This window comes from Clavelina lepadiformis, chromosome 1, assembly GCF_947623445.1.
Source record: "Clavelina lepadiformis chromosome 1, kaClaLepa1.1, whole genome shotgun sequence".
NCBI lineage: Eukaryota > Metazoa > Chordata > Ascidiacea > Aplousobranchia > Clavelinidae > Clavelina > Clavelina lepadiformis.
This window is the reverse complement of record NC_135240.1, coordinates 3,063,350-3,082,993: the sequence shown is the minus strand read 5'-3', so window position 1 is coordinate 3,082,993 and position 19,644 is coordinate 3,063,350. Positions and strand designations below refer to the sequence as shown.

The window sequence follows — 19,644 nt, the reverse complement described above, 5'->3', positions numbered from 1 at the left end:
TAAACGAATGCGCGAAAGCTTTTAAGCGGACAACATGAAATCCAACGTTACCAGCATGTTTTATTCATGGCGCCTATAATAATATAATGAATAATTAATTAAGGTCGCTATAAGACACAGTGGCAGAAGTAAGAAAGAAAAGAAATACATTGATAAATTGAACACCTAAAGAGCTAAAAAGAAAGGTGAGTTAAACGCTAAGAAAAACGTAAGCACGTCATAGAGATTAGCTCCTCTCCAAATGTAAATGAATTTAAGTTTGATAATTTGTTCCATCCTCCTGCACCACTTTCAAAAGATTAATATTTATTTTAAAGGCAGCGTTTTTAATAAACAGTCTTGATTAATAATCAAACCTAAAATAAATACCGCAGAATACGTTGAGTTTCCTGAATTTAAAAGTTAGATTACTTGCGACTCGGTGACGTACTGTCAGCGGAATAATGGTTTCTTCCTGAATACGTTTCCGGAAGGTCATAGGTAAAACTTGTAGTTCTTAACCCACTTTCGTCCAGGGTGGGCGGCGTGGTGTAAGTCGCGCGAAGGACATTTGAATAAATCGAGCCAAAATTTGATCTAGAATAGGCATTGCTCCATTGCTGGTTTGAAGAGGAACAGTTTCTGGAATCGGTGCCAAATTGCCAGCTTGCTTGATTTGATCGGATGGCGATGGTTGATGGCTGATCTGATGGTGATGTCACAGAAAGGACTCGATGCGTAAATATACGGTAAAGGCTCCGGTGTTAATCGTGGTGGCCGCTTGCAAAGCACGCCTGGAGATTATTTAAAACAAAAGAAAGTTTGTGTTTGGAAAATACGAGATTGACGGATAGGGATCACTTTGATTAACAAAGAACTTTGCATCTTCTGCTAAAGTGGAATTTTGCGAGAAATTTTTGGTAGAAACGTCTTAGCAAGTGACAAAACAAAGTACAAAGTTTCTCTAGATTACGTGAGAACAAGAGATTGGTGATTCAGGAGAAAAAGTCACAAAAATTATATCCATATCACCTTACCTTATTTTCCTTTTTGCATTTGATCACGACGATCACAACTACCAAGATGAGAAGAAGTAATGCAGCGGAAACTGCTCCGATGATAATAACAAGTGTGGTGGGGAATTGAGGACCTTTTCCAGGCGGAGAGGGTGACGACGATGGTATAAACAAATCATCGGTTATTACGACTTGGATTTGCTTTTTGGATGTCAATGGTGGCACGCCAGCATCACTGACCTTTTAGACACAGAATGCACAGTTTATAAGCACTGCTGTATGTCATTTCTGTTTTTAAAAGCTAGTATCTAAGCGTCAGCAGAAATATCAAAGAGTTCTCACCATGATCACAAGATCATGAGATCCCAACGACTGGTTTAACATGGAGTTACTTTTGTTCAACCGCATGTCGCCGTTTGTCGAATCAAGAACGAACAAAGACGATTTGATGTGCATCGTTTGCCTTACGCCATCTTCGTATAAAATCTTGTATTTCAATTTGGCGTTTTTTCCTTTGTCGTAATCCACCGCCTGTGAGTTAAAATTTTTTATGAATGACTGGAAGCAAGTTGTCAAATGAATAATAATAACCATCATTTCATCTATTCCCGGCGGTAATGTGTCGTACTTATCGCCTACAAATTATCGAATTTGTATAAAAGTTTGATACGAACCACATGAAAACAGGGTTGATAGCTGACCATTGCTTATTGTATTTAGAACATTAACAGTTTACAAAGCAAAACTAGCAGACTCCCAGCGCACATGCACTCTTGTGATAACTGCGTCTTTCAAAATGGTGGAGTGGAATGTTGCTCCATCATTGACCGGATTTACAAAGATTGGCGCGTTATCGTTGACGTCACTGATAAGAATGTTAATCACGCATCTTCCTTTTAGCGATTTCGGCTTCCCGCCGTCGCTTGCTTCTACTACAACCTGACGAGAAATAAACATATAACTTCAGCTCAATAATAAAGCTAAGTGCTTTGCAATGATAGAATCACAAGGTTTTGAGGTGCTCATAGTACTGTAATAAAATGGCAACAGTGCAACCGACCTTCCACTCGGACACGTGTTCCCTGTCTAATGGTCGAACCAACGTGATGACGCCAGTTTTGGGACCAATAGCGAACGTTCCATCTCCATTCAGTAAGGAATATGTAATAACGCCGTTCGTCGATGTAACGATTCTGTCTTCCTGCATAATTGCAGTAACAAAAAAAATTTAGGAAAATCACTATAAAATCTAAATAAAAGTAAAAATGTAAGGAAATGATGTCATACCTGGTTTTTTTTTAATGCTGAAGGCACGATTGTGTCGTCGTCAGTTGCCCGCATTGTCATGATTGTGCTTCCAACAGTGGTGTTTTCCGATATAGTTATATTCTCTGTTGGCTGATCGAATTTGGGGGAATTGTTGTTTTCATCAAGTATCACAACGTTTATGGTGCTGTTCGAACACCTTCATACGATATTATCAATTGATCAGGTTCAAGCCAAACAACATTGCTAAAATTAGCAGCTTATATCCAACATAAAACTAATAGGCGATAACTGACCGAGTTAAAAAAAATACCACAAATAACATAATTTAGGCTAAGGTTTGGAAAACTTACACTTTTTCCAGCCCCTTGTCGCACGCTGTGATGAATATATCGTATCTGTCATGTTTCGTGATGTCAAGACTTTGGTTTAGAATCAAAACACCATTTGCGTTTAGTGCAAAGGTATTTGCAACGTTCTGGGTTAATCCATCTTGCTGGTCCGTTTCAGGCAGAGAGGTTCGAATGCTGAGTACGGTTTCGCCGTTCAATTCAAAGTCTTTATCTTTGGCACTTACATAAGCAAAGCGATAGCTTTTGTTTGCCAGTTCCGAAATATAGACTATATAATGAAATGATTTGCTATAAATCAGTTGCTTATTTGGCCTCGCAACCTTGTTCACATATAATAATCATATTGGAGTGAAAAGTATTCTTTCGTTTAAAACTTGGCAAAGTATTACCTGTATTGTCATTAAAAGATGACGAAATGAAGTTCACGTTTATGATTGGTTTATTATCGTTGACGTCAACCACGTTTATGACCAGTTGGGTGCTCCCAGTCCTTTGCTCCTTACCAAGATCACGAGCTTCGATGAAGGCAACCAATCTGCAACGACAACGTTGTCAAATTTTGAAATCAAGTATAGCAAACTGACTGACACCATCTCATGAAGCGTATCACTTAAGCGGACATGTTATTTTTAAATTTCAAACTATTACCGGCCTTGAGTGTGGAAGCTATCCTCCCACAAATACTCCAAACTATCAAATTCGAAAGCTATTCTTACCATTGGTGTTTACACTCTTCACTATGAAGATTGACAACAAATATTAAGTTTCGCCAATATTATCAGAAAACATTATGACTATCAAAAATGCTAACCTTGTCAAAGATTCCCAGTCCAAACGCGAGGCAAGGGAAACGTCTCCAGTCAATTCGTTAACGTTTAACAAATCAAAAGTCGTTTTCTTATTCAGACTGGACAGGTAATAACGTACTGTTCCGGCAAGCCCAGCATCAATGTCATGCGCTTGGACCCGAATGATTTGTTCACCTGGTTTAGTGTCTTCTGGTATCACAACCGAATATTCCTGTTGAAAGTATATCAAAGGTTGTTGGCTTGCAAAATTAAGTAATATAGCCTATATCACACAAGATAGCTATGATAGGTGGAACTTTATTGAAAAGACATACAGCCTGCTCGAAAACTGGGTTGTTGTCATTTTCATCAACAATCCTTATTTGTAGCGACACGTTACTAGAGAGTGGCTGGTCGGCTTTATCCATAGCAATCAGCTGCAAGCGATGTAGTGGTTCCCTTTCATAATCTGAAACAAGATTATACAAGTAACCAGTTTTAGGTTCATTATAAGAGGAATAAGCCATAAAAAACAAAAGGATCTAAAAATATTTTGTGTTTCGTCTGTGGTCAAAATGACCAGTAATTTGTTTTCATGTTCGTTGACGTAGAAATCCGTCTCATGTTTATATCTCGGAGCTAATATTTTTACAGTCATTCTCACGGGTGAAACTTTAAAGTCTGTGCACGAAAACAATCAAGCGGTAAACGTCTTACACCACATTAGCTATCAGATGTCACTGACCCTAAGCACACACCGGTTCGTGCTATATCTATAACAACGGTATTAATATTTTCTTACCAAGCGAACTGCGAATTTCGATTTGCAAATGCTGGGTTCTCCTTTCGTCTACGAACTGAGTTAAGATGAAATAGCGGTTTGGGGTCAGGGAATATTTGATGAGGGAGTTATTGCCTATTGGAAAAAACAGGTACAAACATAAAACAAACTCTTGTTTGCAGCTTCAAAGCTTCATCTCTCCTTTTCGATCACTGTGTTTAAATTTTACAGTGAAAGAACAATTTTATCACCTGTGCGTTAAAAAGCATGAAAGTAGCCAACTTACCGGCATCTTTGTCATAAGCCCTGTACCTATCCAGGCTGATTACGTCACCAATCTGGGCGTCTTCGCTCACGTTTATTAAAATGTATTTGACTGGGAAAATCGGAGCATGCTCGTTCACGTCGATGATTTCCACATCGAAAGTGACTATGCGGGAAATTCTTTTGACGTAGACCTAAAAATTAGCAACTTAATGATTGTACGGGCAAGATATGCAAATGAGTATTAAATCACTCATTTTAAATGTGCTCTTTTCGCAATAAGTACGTTTAATATGCTGACGAGTATTAGTGAGTTATGATGAAAGTTATGTTTACAGTAAGCTTGATAGAACAGAGCTTTGATGTGGGACAGATCTCTTCTCTGTCCAGTTTGCATCGCAAAATGATTCTTCCCGTATTTTCATCAAGTGAGAGCCAATTATGATTTCTATGTGGCATCCGAACATCGGAAACATCCAGTTTCTGGCTGAGAATCTGAAACTTTCTTCCGCTTCTCGGATCAATACTCATGCCAAGTATGGTGGCTAATTCGGCAACTGTGGTACCTTAAAAGTCGGTGCAAATGAAATTAATCGCATGCGTGGAGGAGGGAAACTTGACTTTTGTTTGGCATTTTAATTATCAACGCTTTTTTGTTATGCTTAGTCATGCATTGCAAAACAGATGTCGCCTGATAAGTTGTTTGTTTATTTTGTAGACCACTTACCAACTGCAGTGTTTTCTCGTAAGTAAATAGTCGTGGAAACGGTCGATGACGCAATAGAAAGCTCTGTATGCAATGACGTAATGATTGTAGCAATGAAAAACAAGGAAGGCCCCTTAAATTCCGGCATCCTTCATGAAATCTACAAAAGCATAATTAAAGTTAAAAGTGATGTAATTTATTTGGAGACCGAGTAAAATCCTCTTGAACGAACAATAGACAAAGTTAATTCGAAACTAAATGTGCAGAGTAAATGGGAGTAAAAGTATTTTCTCCAAACAAATGTGACAAATGCCAGATTTAGGAATGGCATGAGCCACGTTGCCAACAATAAGCGAGTGAAAAATTGAAGTGAAGCGAGCAAAAACTTGAACCGATCTGGAATGAATCATCAAACGTTGAAAAGTATAGTTGTGAATTAGAACGGGTGAAAGCAAATAGTCGAGATACGACCTTGCATGGTACCAGATACCAAGATACCACCTTAATGCAAGTGGTTTTGCATTAATGAAAAGAAGATTTGTCGAGCACAAATGTGGTTTCCGTGTAATATTACACGAGTTACAGTTTAAGTCGTCGCACGCAACTCCCCAAACTTCAAAGAGTCAAAATCAAAAGCGAACAGCGTAAAAGTACGCCATATTATATATGTGCAAGGTCGCAGGGAAATGATAAAGTTGATGAAAACTTTTTTAATATTAAAGGGCAATTTTCCTAAAACAATGATTCCGAAAAAACGATTACCGTCAAAACCGCCAAAATTTAGAAAGCAAGTAGGTCTCTGAAACGAATGAAATATATAACGCTCCCCGTTGGTGAAAAACGGCAAATGAAACACTAACCTTTTCATATATTCCATCTGTAAATTGAGCCGACTGTAATTTTCGACTTACCTATGCAAACAGACGGTGCTTTGTGTTTTCCATAAGACTAAACGCGTTACGCTTCGTTGTTCTTCGCTGGCTGCGAACGGTTGGCGGTGACATAATAAGTACGGATAAGTTCGCAACGGAAATAGACCACACATTAGCACGGAATGAAAACAATGATACCATTATGTCATCATACATTGACAAATCCGTTACCACCCAACCGAACAACCCTTTCTTCGATAGGGATTTGGAAGCTTAAATACGCAAATGATCGCAAACCAAGTTCAAATCATCAGTTATCGTGACATAATTTTAAGCGTTCGAAAATAAATTGCACCGATCAGACTGTGCGTAATAAATATGTTCAACCAACGCTACATGAATTATTTAAAAGTTTTACGGCCGGCGGTATACTTTTAATTATACTCACAACTCATGGGGAGTGTCACAAGAATGATGTTTGTTTTTCAAAATTCACTGGGAAAGAATTTTTCAAATGACTTTACTTTTTCTATCGCGATGAAATAAAAGTCTTCCGATATAACGCAAGAAATTAATTCATCGTTCCGGCAAAACCGCGCCATTAACTTTTATTGTTGGAGTTGAAAAACGAAGACATGTCGTATTATAATTACAACTGTATGTAAAACATCGGGAAAAACATTAATAGCTCGTTTTCTAGGAAAAAAAGCTAAACCACAAATATAATTATATATGAACATGATGTAGAAAGGTTGTTAATTGTTATGACAATAACCCGAAGATTAATGTTTCAAATAAACTAACTTCTTTAAAATTGTTTATAATGAGCTAAAGTAGGCTACTGTACGGAAAGCCAATGTTTTATTCGACTTACCTTTAAGCAGTAGTCAATAAAAGAAGATTCAGCCGGGAAAGTGGGAACTATTACAAGGTAAAAACTTCGAAGAATCTCCCGAATAAGTCTCACTCAAAATCAGGATAAATGCACAAATACTTTGCATTTAACAAAAAGAGCTTTTCTGGCAATCTTTGATCTTATATATCTAACGAACTAAGTTCAAATTTTCTGCAAAGTAAAATTCCGCGCCATTAACGTTTTGACGTCAATCAGATTTCACTTCGTGCTGTTTGATCAGCTAAAACTATTGCACTGATACCATATGCAACAAACTGTGCGGGTGAGAACGCCGGAAAACCCGGCATCCGTGAAACTATTTTCTATTTGTCGAAGTTCAGTGGGAGAGTAGATTACTTGTCAAAATTGAACTGCCCTGGCGTAATCCAACCGAAAAATGTCGGTTTAACGTCGGGGCACGTGTTCACGCAATGCATCATCTTTGGCAAGAATCATGTTAATCTCACAACCTCCTCCGATATGTGCCAAATATCCAGCAGCATGGCAACAGACCTATCTCGAACGGCCTATTTTGTAACCGGGCAATAAATTAAAATGTTCAATTGGTGCAACGTGTTTTCTGTCTTTGTCTTACAAAATCGATAAACGAATGCGCGAAAGCTTTTAAGCGGACAACAGGAAATCCAACGTTACCAGCACGTTTATTATTCATGGCGCCTATAATAATATAATGAATAATTAATTAACGTCGCTATAAGACACAGTGGGAGAAGTAAGAAAGAAAAGAAATACATTGATGAATTGAAAATAAATCGAGCCCAAATTTGATCTAGAATAGGCATTGCTGGGGGTATTGCACAGGTAGTAATTACCGTATTTTTCGGGCCACAAGGCGCACTGTCAATAAATTGCTTTCATTAGTTTTTCGTTCATACATAAGGCGCACCGGCCTATAGAGCGTGTATAGCGTATAGCGGAGTCAGCACCCGAACAACGCACCAGCGTTAACCTTCGCCATATATTCTTATGGTCCGTAAAATACGGTATGTGCTTTCTTCAGAAAACGTAGGGCAGGTGGTTCCCAACCTTTTTATGTTTTCGTACCACTTAGCCAACACGGATTGTCAACACGTACCACTATGACAAGTAAACTCGTGTGAAGTATTACACAACAACAATATCTGTCATTAGGACCGCGTAGACTGGCGGCTATTGTTGGAATATGAGCGAGGTCGATTGATGGTTGATAACTTCATTTGCTTCTGCTTCGATGAAATGAGTTCTCATTCCTCAAACGGCGTGTTAGTTGGTTAAATTCTGTCTAAACTTACTAAATGATAAAGTTCCCATATTTTATTATCGGACGCAAAGGCTTCCGCCTTCGGGCAAAGCTTACTGAACGTTACATTGCGCTTGGTAACAAGTGAGAACGGTAAAAGTAAAAGGGAAGATTGCAAACATTACAACTGTATTTATATGTGGCAAACCAGTTCAAGCGAAGTAATTTATCTGACATCATCGAGGAGCATTCAAATCCGGTAAACAACTGAATAACAAGTTCCCAAAATTTAATTCCAGCATTTCGAAAACAACTCGACTCGTGACGTAATCGTCACACCACTATTTTCAAAACAACTAATTTAATCTAACATTAAATTAGAACAATAACAAATACAGTCATACAGATAGTCATCCTAGTATCCTAGTCATACAGATCACGCACTGAGGTAAGCAATCTCCACGATGTTGAATAGCAATGAAGCCATACTTAATATAATCTGCGCTATACTTTCGCTTCGACATTTTCAAATATTTAGACAAAAATGTAATGCTGTTCAGGATTCAGCCACTACACGTCGGAAAACCAACATCAGAATAAACGCAATTCTACATTTGCACAGACCACATTGCACACATAATACTGTAGTTTCGTCACAGACACCATCCACATTGCACACATAATTATTTCGTCACAGACACCATGAAGTTCGCACAGCAGCATCGTATTAATAACAATGACAGCAGGGAGCAAGATCGACAAAAGTAGCTTACTGAGTGCAGAGAATTTAGTACGGAAAGAAATAAAAGTGTTGTTCGCATATTTTAGCAACTCAAAATTAAATTGTTATACTACGAAATATCGCATGATTCGCCAATTTTAACAACATTATGAAAAGTGAAGGAAGCGGAAGTGCAAATGGAAAATTTTGTACGGCCCGTTGACACCTGCACAGTTTGCTTTTTGCCCGCGCCTGAAGAAAGGTTGCCGACCCCTGAACTACATCATTGCATCCTTTCAGATCCATTCTAACAACGACAAACATTACTTTTCTCTTTTTTAGGAGACCTCTGGTAAAATAGTAACATCAGATTCCAATGGAGCCGTTAAGTACATGATAAACCCAGAAGTCATGGAACAACTGCATTCAAAAACCCATCGTAGCAATGAAAATCTTGTGCCAAACCAAGCTATTGATGTTGCAGCCAAAGACCCGGCCTTTGATTTAAGGTGAATTTGACGTGCAAAAACATGACACAGTTAAATAATATGCAGGACTTTGCATCATACGGCATGGGTGTGTTTTTGCAGGCAATCACAGTGTCACCTTCCAAAGGACAAACAGGCAATTCGTGCAGCCATTTTGCAAGATGTCGAAGAATTGGAGAGATTATACAGTGACGTAACCCATCTGCCACACGTGAGTTTTCAGAGGTTTATGGTCATTGTTAAAAATTCATTGCTACTCGTACTAATTTCGAATATCTGACTCTTAATGGAAAGGAGCTTTATGAAGAAAATTTTGCGTTTTTATATTTATTACTGTTATAAAGGACTGTTCCTTATCATATGGTTTGTTATATACAGCCGCCAGCAATGTTATAAACACAATGAATTTCACCAATTGGTGTGCATTGTGTTATCGTTAGTGTTATTCCGCCAAATTAATCCTGCTTTGTAATACATTTATAATGCATGTTTGTTTTACAAACTAATCGTTCTATTCCTTTCTAGTTGTTATGCAAGAGTCGTTCAGTCGATGTTCCACTAACAGCAATGCATTACGCATTGCGTGCCGGACTGCCGGTAATGTTGGTGTTTTGCGATCACTTTGTCAGGAACTTTCACGCTTGAATGATTTTGTGATTAAGCCAGAAGCAGATCCTCCTGCGATATTGAGAGACTCATCTGATGCACAGTTAGTCGCCTAATTCTGTATGAAAGCAGCAAAACTTGTTGTCATATTGTAACAACGAGATTTTTTCAAAAACTGGTTTAAAGGGGAAGAGCTGTCAGTTATCGATGGTTTAGGACGTGTAATTCATGGTGTTTAAACATAATTTACCAACACATTATCCCATTTCCTCTGTTTTCAAGGATATTAAACCAACATTTGACAGCTCACTCTCACTCGCATCCGACATTGCATACTTTGCATGCTCTGTTGGTCTTAGCCCAGAACTGCTTCAACTATTGGTTGACATTTACCCTAAAACTAAAGACGTTGACATGAAAGTAAGTATAAAAGTAGTTTTCCACGCTATGAGGTTAGCCGGCCCATAGATTCCTGTTTAACAAATCCTCTTATACTTTTCCAGGAAATGCTCTGTAACAACATGTACCGGGCACTTGAAATGGGCCATGTTGATACTGCACAGTTTCTCATTCGAACTTCCAGGCAAAAAACGACAGCTTATACTGTAATTGGCCATGCCTCTGCCATTAACCCACCAGGAGTTCATGGTCTCACAGAACTTCACGAATCGGGTTTGCACACCGAGGAGCCTCTATCATCAGCCTTCACGGTAATGGAGATTGTTGCTTTGAAATATTTTGTTTTAAAGCTATGAAAAGAATCCTTTCAAAAGATTTCCCAGTTTTCAAGTAAAAAATACAACTCTGTGATAGTCATCGTTTGCAAGCAGTTCATTGTGCTGCTAGTAATCCTAACATAACCTGCTTAAAGCAACTGATAGCAGCAGCAAAGGAATGCTTAAACACCACGGATGGTCGCAACCGACATCCAATTCATTACGCAGCGGCTTGCTCTAGCACAAAACCACTGGAATTTCTCATCAATAAGTAAGTTTCTTGTCGTAAGTAAGTAGTTAAGTGGTCTTTCGTACTTCGTGTATAATGGTCTGTGAAGTGGTAACTGGTAACTGGAGAATTTCCTTTTGCTAATTTTTGTAGATACATATTTTGTTATCATCTACTTCAATATATATTATATGCACATTGTATGGGATTATGACTTTTTAGAGCACTGTTAATGTGATTGGGTTGTTTTATCATTGCTTACCATTCATTGTACCATTGTTCACTTTTACATTCTTATTTATCAGCTAATTAACACGTTCGCTGCAATCCAGAATTTTCGTTGTTTTCTTGTGTTGCGATTACTTTAACTTTCTGTACCGCTAGTTGCCGCCAGAGCTTTCCCGCCAAATTTCGTCCACATGTTTTCTTCGCTTTAATGAGTTCTTTTAGACAGTTCGTTTGGATACCGGTGGGTCACATCGCATTTAAACACAAACTATTTTGTGGTCAGTGCGATGGGTCACGTAATTTTAAGCAACTTATAGAGTAAAACTTAACTATTTGCTTGTGTGATAGATCGTAGGTACAGGTGAATATATTGTAAGTAATTTCTGTCTCAATTGTTGCAAAATGGATCCTGCATCGTTTTACGGTAGAAGTGCTGCTAATTTTGAGGAATCTTCAGATGAGGATTTTAGTTCAGATGAAGAGGAGTCAGATGATTCAGTGTATGAACCAAGTGATAGCAGCAGTACAAGTGTAGAACAGGATGCAGAGGAAGATACGTCAACAGCAGATGTTGTGACCACCACAGGCATGGTAGATGGTACTGCTGGTTTAGCCACGCTACAAAATAGCTGGACTGCTACCAGTGTTAGGCAGAGGAATTTTGGATTCACTGGTCAAGAAACTCTTTGCATTCAGGCTGAACCTTCACACGAAGGTAAAGTTTGGCCAATAGACGTATTCAGTCTATTTATATCAGATGACATCATTAGTGTAATGGTGAGAGAAACGAACCGTTACGCTTGTCAGGTCATTGCAGGACAAACTGTAACACGCCATTCACAATTAAATTCCTGGAAACCAACCTCCTCATCTGAAATCAAGACAATCATAGGAATTTTTTTTATATGGGAATACACAAACTTCCCCAAATAGCACCGTATTGGTCGAAAAGCAAGCTGTATGTTCTTTTTCAATATAATAAAATTACAAAAAATTTCACCATTTGTCTGTGTTGAACAAGTATTGTGAAACAGGAAAAAAGGCAAAAAAATAGTAAAGGTAATTTTTTTCGTAAGAACCACCAGTGGGTCACAACTTAGTAGCAAAGTTTTACGCATGACACAATAATAAGTCGCATCGCAGTGAACTTTTAAAAAAAACAGTAATTTTGTTCGTACGACCCACCGGTGGGTCACATCGCAGTAGCTAAACTTTACGCATGACCCATCGCAGTGAACGTGTTAATTATCTTCTTTCCGCCAGGGTAAGCATTGAAGAGCAAGATGTTAATGGAATGACCCCAGTCATGATTGCGGCGGGGGCGGGAAGAGAGAAGAATGTTGATCTTTTGCTGAAAACAGCGAGCAAGAGTAACTTCCTACATGTGGTTAATGTTGCTGAACGTCCTGATCGTAACAACAGATCTGCCGTTCATTACGCTGCTATGAATGGCCATGCTGTAAGTAGAGTTAAGCAAATATGGTATTTTATGTTTTACATTTTTTATGAGTATTCTTTATTTTAAACATTTTTACTGAAATATCCTGTGATAATTTATGAAACTGAAATTGTTTTATCTGTTACTGTAAAGCGCCTTTGAGAGTTTTTTATCGGTTGTGAGGTGATTTAGAAATGTTTATTATTATTAAAACGCTCGTATTTTATGTAATTTAAGCGTAATATATTTTACTTTCTATATTACTTACCATAACATACTCAGTCATAAAGTATAGTGTGTTTCCAAGGCAATTTTAATTGTAAAATGCTTTGTTAAGGCTGTCATAGAAGTTATTTTTGGTCATTATGTTTGTCTGTACAGACGTAACACCAGAGATGGGAAAACAATTCCAACAAAAGCATATCAGTCGAATCCGGTTAATTGCATATATAGTCAATTTGCCAAGCCTTTTTATGCGATTAAACGAATTATGCGTTTATGCGAAAGTGCAAATTCCACTTATTTTCTTACTTGATGTGCGAAGCTGGTCACGTGTAAAGGCGTCAATACGCAAAACACTAACGTTTATTGTGTATAGCGATCATTCATTCATTCAAGCACACAAAAGATGAAAACATGCTTTCTTGCATTTGTGTTTTTAAGCGAACAAATGTGACCATGTCCGCCCCTTCAAACTGTAATCGTTGGCGAATTGTATGAAGTACATGCAGAACTTCTTTATTTTTTGGTGTTGTCACAACGATTGCGTCAGCAGAGCTTTCTTTATTGTTGTCGTCTTTTTCAACTTGTTTGTTTCGTAAAACGTCTTCACATATTACGGCATAATCTTAACGCAACGCTTAAATGAAACTAAAAACAGTACGAATGTTAATGTGTGCGTATTGACAGCCACGTGTTAATGCTTAAATTGTGTATTGTTGGTTTCATTGTTTCGTAACAAAGCGCACTTCAAGTCACAAAGCTTACGCATTGCGTGTGCGCTCCCAGTGCGCGCTGTTTTCAATTTTATCTTTCAAAACATTTTTGAATAATCGAATAAATTATCTTCATTTTTATTCAATTAACCGGATTATGCAATAAACCGTTATGCGATAAACCGAAGTATTGTCTTTACAAATGATAGACTACGCCTACAGTTAGTGAGTTGCGCCCTTTATGCGATAAAACGAACTATGTGATTATCCAGAATGCAATTAACCGGATTTGACTGTATAACGTTTTGAACATAAAATCGCTATTATTTGTTAGAAAAGTCCAGGGTGGAAAAATCCACCCTGTCCACCCAGGTTCGGCGCCCGTGTATGTATGTAGTCGTACATGTCACTTTAATTAGGTGCTTCCCAACCTTTGTGTTACGCGGTTGATTTAGGAGGGTTGCCAGCTTTACGATGCACAGTCATGTTTCAGAACTTGGATTGGGGTAACTTATAACGCATGAAACTCTGGTCTCTGGGTTGGAGCTTTTTGTTTCTAAATTTTTTGTGCTATATCATAGTAATAGCTACAATTTGTTGTTTGTTATAAAAAAGATGATCATTTGTTACAAAATGAGCACAAGGGAAAAATAAAATGTGGCAGTGTCGTTCACACAATAATGAAACGTGGCTTAATCAATTTTTGTTGTCTACTTGTTACCTGATTAGACACTTTGCCTCTTGTTGACACAGCTTAACCGTTTTAAATGAAACAGTAACAGCTTGCCAAATGCAAGACAGAATAATCCTTGGAAATCATAAAATAATACTACTGTCAAAATTCCACTTTAACAACAACACAATATAGTGTTAACGTATCAAAAAACCTAAAACAAGTGAGTAACGAAATTACACAACTAAAGCAAATGTGTTATGACAGTGTTGACTGTTGTAAAGTTGTTTGGATTTACCCTGAACGTTATAATGGACTTTAAAAACAAAATATCTCGTTAAACGTAAACATTATAAGTGGTTATACAGCAGCATTTCATGTGCATTTTAAGGTACAAGATTTACCTTGTTTAACATGTGGTGGCAGAACTGTTTTTTTATGCTTAAAATTTGCTTTGTTTACTTTCTAGTTTGGTGCACTCATAGAAATAAGGGACGAGTTGCAAAGGACGGCATTGATTCATGCAGCAATGAATGGACATTATCCTGTAATCACCTATCTTCTACATAAAGGTAAGAGGATGCCTTTAGGTTGTAAAGTTTTGCTATAATCATGTACTACATCTCACAGTGAAACTACAGTACCTTGTAATTTTGTATAACTTATCATTAATGTTATCAAATATTGCCTTTAGTCACGTTGATGATTTCAATTTCAGACACAGATAACATTGTTTGGTTGTAGGTGCCGATCCAAATGTTGCCGACTCATCAAACAATTCTGCCATTCATTATGCAGCAGCTTATGGATGGTACCACTGTGTGCTGGTACTTCTACAAGCTTCTGCCAACCCGGATGTGTATAATGACAGAAAGGTTTGCCAAAATCACTTTGTTCGTATTCACAGAGTTAAATGGAATGCATGCTGTCATGCTGTCATGCTTTATAGGCTGTGTTGGCTGTTTTGTTCATGTTACCACTCATTAACTGCTCCAAATATTACACAACAAATTCCAGTCAGTAGTTGTGCGTTAAGAATTTTTTATAAACTGGCAAAAGTCTGGATATTCACAACAATAAGAACAATTTTTTATTGTTTTAGATGCCCCCAATAGGAGTGACCTTGTTGAAAGATCACAGAGAAACTGCCCACTTGTTGGCAGAACATCACGCCGATGCCAATTTCCGTGATGAGCGTGGCCGCACTATATTAGCAAGACTACTTGCTGAAGAACCATTGACACGGGGCCTTTTTGATCGATACTTACAAGCCAGACATGAATGCTCAGGATGCACAAGGCATGGGACCGGTAAGACTGACCAAAGAACAGCTGGTCGAAATAAATAAGTTGTGCGAAACTTTTTGATCCATAAATACATTTGCTTTTCAATTGTAAATTTTACGAGTACCTTTAATTTATTGAATTTATTGTCGATTATTATTATTGTATTTTTGTGTTTCCTTATTTTATTGCGAGTTGCGTCTTAATACTGCTTTTCAATTAGATCCACAATTTAGCCGCAAACTCAGTTAGAGTTGGTGAGAACAGAGAAGTTGACTCGATTCGACAATCCGTCAGCATCTGCTTGGCCAAGATGCTCCTGGATAGAGGCGCTGAACTAAACATGGCTGGCTACAGCGGCCGCTTGCCACTCTACTTCGCTGTTGACGATGTAAGTTTTGTGTCGTTATTTTGTATTTTTAGTTGTTTTATGCCTTTATTTTTATGAGGAAATATGATCCAGTTAACCTTGAAATTTAATGGTCTTTGATTCAGCAGTTTTATTCTTAGATGAATGTGGCTTTGGTTGAGCTGTTTGTCCGACGAGGAGCACACTGCCCGAGAAGCACAAATTTGTCAGCACACAATGTTCTGCACATGCTGGCACGTAGCTGGGATCAGGGAAATATGGCCGATATTGTATTTGGTCTTGTTAACAAGGTAAGTTAAAAATGTTGCGACATTTTGTGAAGGAAGTACTTAAGGAGCTTTATAAATGTTAAATGTACGAAATGTCTATGGCTCTATGCAGTTGCACCTTTTCAGCCGTTGTACGTGCATTGTGTTACAATGTTGGAAAAACCAGATTGTTGGAAAAACTCGTCGAAATTATCGCAACCCAAATGATGAAGGAAAATCCGCCGCGCATTATCTCAGTAAATCAGCCATTGACAAGGTAAGTGCCTACAATCTATTTTTGTAACGTTAAAGGGTTATTTGGAAAATGGAACTGTGCATTTTCTGCCTGAGAAGTAAAGTTTTTAGCACCAACTTTAATAGATGAAAATTATTTGCTTTGAAAGGTATTTGCTGTTAATAAAAGTAAATTTCTCAAAGGAATGCAAAGTCCTGGCATGTCTTCTTCGCCACAAGCCAAAGTTGGATCTATTGGATAGCCAAGGTGCTTCACCGTTAATCACGGCGCTGTTGAATCGAAACGGTCGCGCTGAACAGATGCTGTTGGATGCTGGCGCTCAGCCAAACTTTTGCTCAAACAACCCTAAGCACAAATATCCTATCGCTCCTTTAACTCTTGCTGTTGCCAGACATGGGTATGTTGTGTTGGTTTTGTAATGACCTGTTTTTACCGACTTACAAACAGTAGTATTGCACGAAATACTTCACAAATACTTCTTAATGTATTATATATTAATTACGGCTCGGGTTCCAAATAGCGACTGTCAGAACAGCAACTGTCAATAGAGCGACCACACGACAGCGACCTCACTTCTTTTATTAAATCCAAGGCTAAGGCGCACACGCACTCTTTCACCCCCTCCACACATAACTTCCATCCCCCACACCTCTCTACACACGTATGCACGCACAAACAGGCAAACACTGCGTAGTGAAAGATTGAAACCAAAAGGGACTTTAAAACAACCAAAAGTCTTGCAATAAAAATCAAGCCACGTTTATTTCTAAATTGTGAGAAAGGGCTCAAAGGAACTGCCGCAGATCATACTGGCCTCGATTTTGCTTTACAACAGTGATTCGTGTGTTCATTGTCACGTATCTTTTCATTCGCTGAGTCAGGTCTCTGCCTTGTACTAGCTGGGTTCGGTTTGCCCGTTGAAGGGCTTCCTCCCGTCTTAAAGCTTCGATGAATCGAAAGATGGAAGGATGATGTGTGTCCGTTGATCCCTGAAACGCATTGTGCCAACTCTCTAGCTGGTTGTTGGTTCGTGGCAGTCCCGCATCTTGTCTGGCTTTCACACTCCGCATATGTACGGGAAACAATGGCTGTCGTCTGTCTCCCCGTCTGTTTCTTCGGCCCACGTAGTGGTCTTCGAAGTAATTTTCGAGAGGCATTACTTCTGCTTTCCTTTTCCGTCTGATGGTTTGACGCAGATTTGTGGAAGAGCCAACAGCTGCTGCAACTTCTTCATTAACTTCGGTCAATGCATCCTGCACGATTCTTCGTGGTGGATCCCGTGCTCTTACTGCAGCTGTTTTTACACTGTTTTCAACTCTCCTGGCTGCCACTTCCGTAGGGTTTGGTGGATGCGTGTGGACGCCACTGCTCACTGGGGGGGGTTGTTGCTCACGATACTGAAGGCTTGTCGTTAGGCGACCTTTACAACCTGTTTTAGCACATCTCCAATTGCTTGTATTTAACTTTGTTTTGTCTTTCCTGTACAAAAAGCCTTCATAACTTATCATGTCACTTCCTTTTCTTGAAATTATAAAATCCATTGGGGCAAATTTTTCAAACGACCTTAAAATTAATGTGACACGTCATAGTGTTGCCTTCCATTTATAAATGCCTCATTCGACTCAGTGAATTCAACTCAGTGAACACGAGTTAAGTCTAGGCTTACCATACGTCCCATTTTAGCCGGGACAGTCCCGCTTTTAAAGGCTTTGTCCCGGCGTCCCGATCAGTCAACTAAAAGTCCCGCTTTGGCATTTACTGAGCCAGCATTGCCCCACACTAGGCGTACACGAATATTAGCATGATGTGATTGGTTTGTTTAGCCAATTTGCTGAAAAGCAATACCCGATGCGTGTTCTTGTTTCGTTGTGTTAAATGTGAAAGTAATTGTTACATCATTGTAGCGGGTAATTGGTCCAGTGGTGAGTTGATTGTTAGCGCATTCGCTAGTTGAGATGATCTTTTTGCAGTTGGGTTATTGAAAGAAATTATTTCGTACGGTTCCGGTACTTGTTTGCATTTTCTTCTGCAAAAACCATTTGAATGTGAAAGCCCTTATCACCTGCAAAATTAAAACTAACTTTTCCTGCTGTGGTTTTTATGAGAAAATAAAGTTGAATATAGACTTCTGGAAGAAAGTATTGTCTACAGAAAAGTATGATTGGACGATTATGTAAATTTACAAATGCTTGAACATTGTTTTGTTTCCTAGCAAAATCCATTATTTTAGTTTTTCTTGGTGTCTTACTACTTCAGTTGTCCCTGACGATAGGAATCCAAAATAGTCTCATACTTCTAGTAAAATGTAAACCACATTTATCTGATAGGGCTTGTTGTTCTGAAGCGTCCCGCTTTTCAATCAAAAAAATATGGTAAGCCTAGTTAAGTCGCTGTTTTAATACGGTCGGCATTTAGACAATCGCTGTTTGGAATGTCGCTCACTTGATTACGTCGCTATTATGAAGTCGCTGTTTTGACAGTCGCTATCCTGCCTGGATGCCATTAATTACGCAGTACATGGATGTATGTGTTTTTCTAACATTTCAGTCCTGGCGATCAAGCCTGCTTCCGGCTATCCGAGCTCTTCTTCAAACAATATCAGACATCAAACTCGTGCCACCGGATCCCAGGAATGGAAGAACTGCGCTCATGTTTGCGGTTGAAAAGGGAGAAGGTGGTTAAACTGATGTAAACCTAAGCATGGGCAATGAGCATAAATCCCTAATCCTGTAACTGCCTGAGATTGTGGAATATAAAACCCTAATTCAGGACCATAATTATTCTGTTCCATCTTTCTGTTCCAGTCAATAGCCACTTTTACATACGATAAAAGCATTATTGTACAAAGGCTTCGACAAAGTTTTCTTTTATAGAAATTGACCTGGTGAATGCCTTGCTTGAGGAGCAAGCGTCATTGAAAGAATGTGATGCCCAGGGCAGGACACCTCTTCATCTTGCTGTCAATGCAAGTGGCCCATCATCCGCCCTCTTTGACATTCCTGATCTGCTGATGGAGAAAGGCGCCAGTCTCACAGTTGCTGATAAATTTGGACGGGTTCCTCTTCATTACGCTTACGTGAAGATTGGCAAGTAAGTTTAGCTTTTTAGACACTTGCATTATCTCATTTTATTTTCATGAGTAATAAATTTGTACAGGTCCGGTTGATAATGATATGATGAAATCATATGTATAATGCATTAATGCTATTGCTAAACATGAGAGTTACGCATTCAAATACATCTCCATTGTGTAACATTAAATGAAGCAACAAGAGAAACTATTTTATTACGGT

General features: G+C 38.6%; 2 protein-coding genes across 2 annotated transcripts; one reads left to right on the top strand and one right to left on the bottom strand.

Moving 5' to 3' along the window:
• Nucleotides 1-42: 42 nt before the first annotated feature.
• On the bottom strand, nt 43-7,086 carry LOC143462534 (protocadherin-10-like). Its single transcript, XM_076960744.1, has 15 exons — nt 6,900-7,086; nt 5,175-5,313; nt 4,784-5,013; nt 4,470-4,641; nt 4,205-4,318; nt 3,738-3,871; nt 3,426-3,634; nt 3,004-3,149; nt 2,615-2,882; nt 2,283-2,460; nt 2,056-2,196; nt 1,761-1,934; nt 1,338-1,526; nt 1,017-1,235; nt 43-773 (listed from the first exon to the last, which is right to left on the bottom strand). Exons 2-15 carry the CDS (start codon nt 5,299-5,301, stop codon nt 744-746), a joined length of 2,331 nt encoding a protein of 776 aa, XP_076816859.1. The 5' UTR covers nt 5,302-5,313; nt 6,900-7,086; the 3' UTR covers nt 43-743.
• On the top strand, nt 5,894-19,517 carry LOC143448524 (uncharacterized). The gene is made up of 18 exons (XM_076948312.1): nt 5,894-5,944; nt 9,224-9,390; nt 9,472-9,580; nt 9,895-9,966; nt 10,258-10,395; nt 10,479-10,685; nt 10,847-10,962; nt 12,412-12,607; nt 14,664-14,766; nt 14,939-15,069; nt 15,297-15,504; nt 15,714-15,868; nt 15,988-16,137; nt 16,283-16,372; nt 16,534-16,748; nt 18,899-19,025; nt 19,200-19,441; nt 19,508-19,517. The coding sequence occupies exons 1-18, from the start codon at nt 5,894-5,896 to the stop codon at nt 19,515-19,517; spliced, it is 2,487 nt and encodes an 828-aa protein (XP_076804427.1).
• The last annotated feature ends 127 nt before the right edge of the window (nt 19,518-19,644 follow it).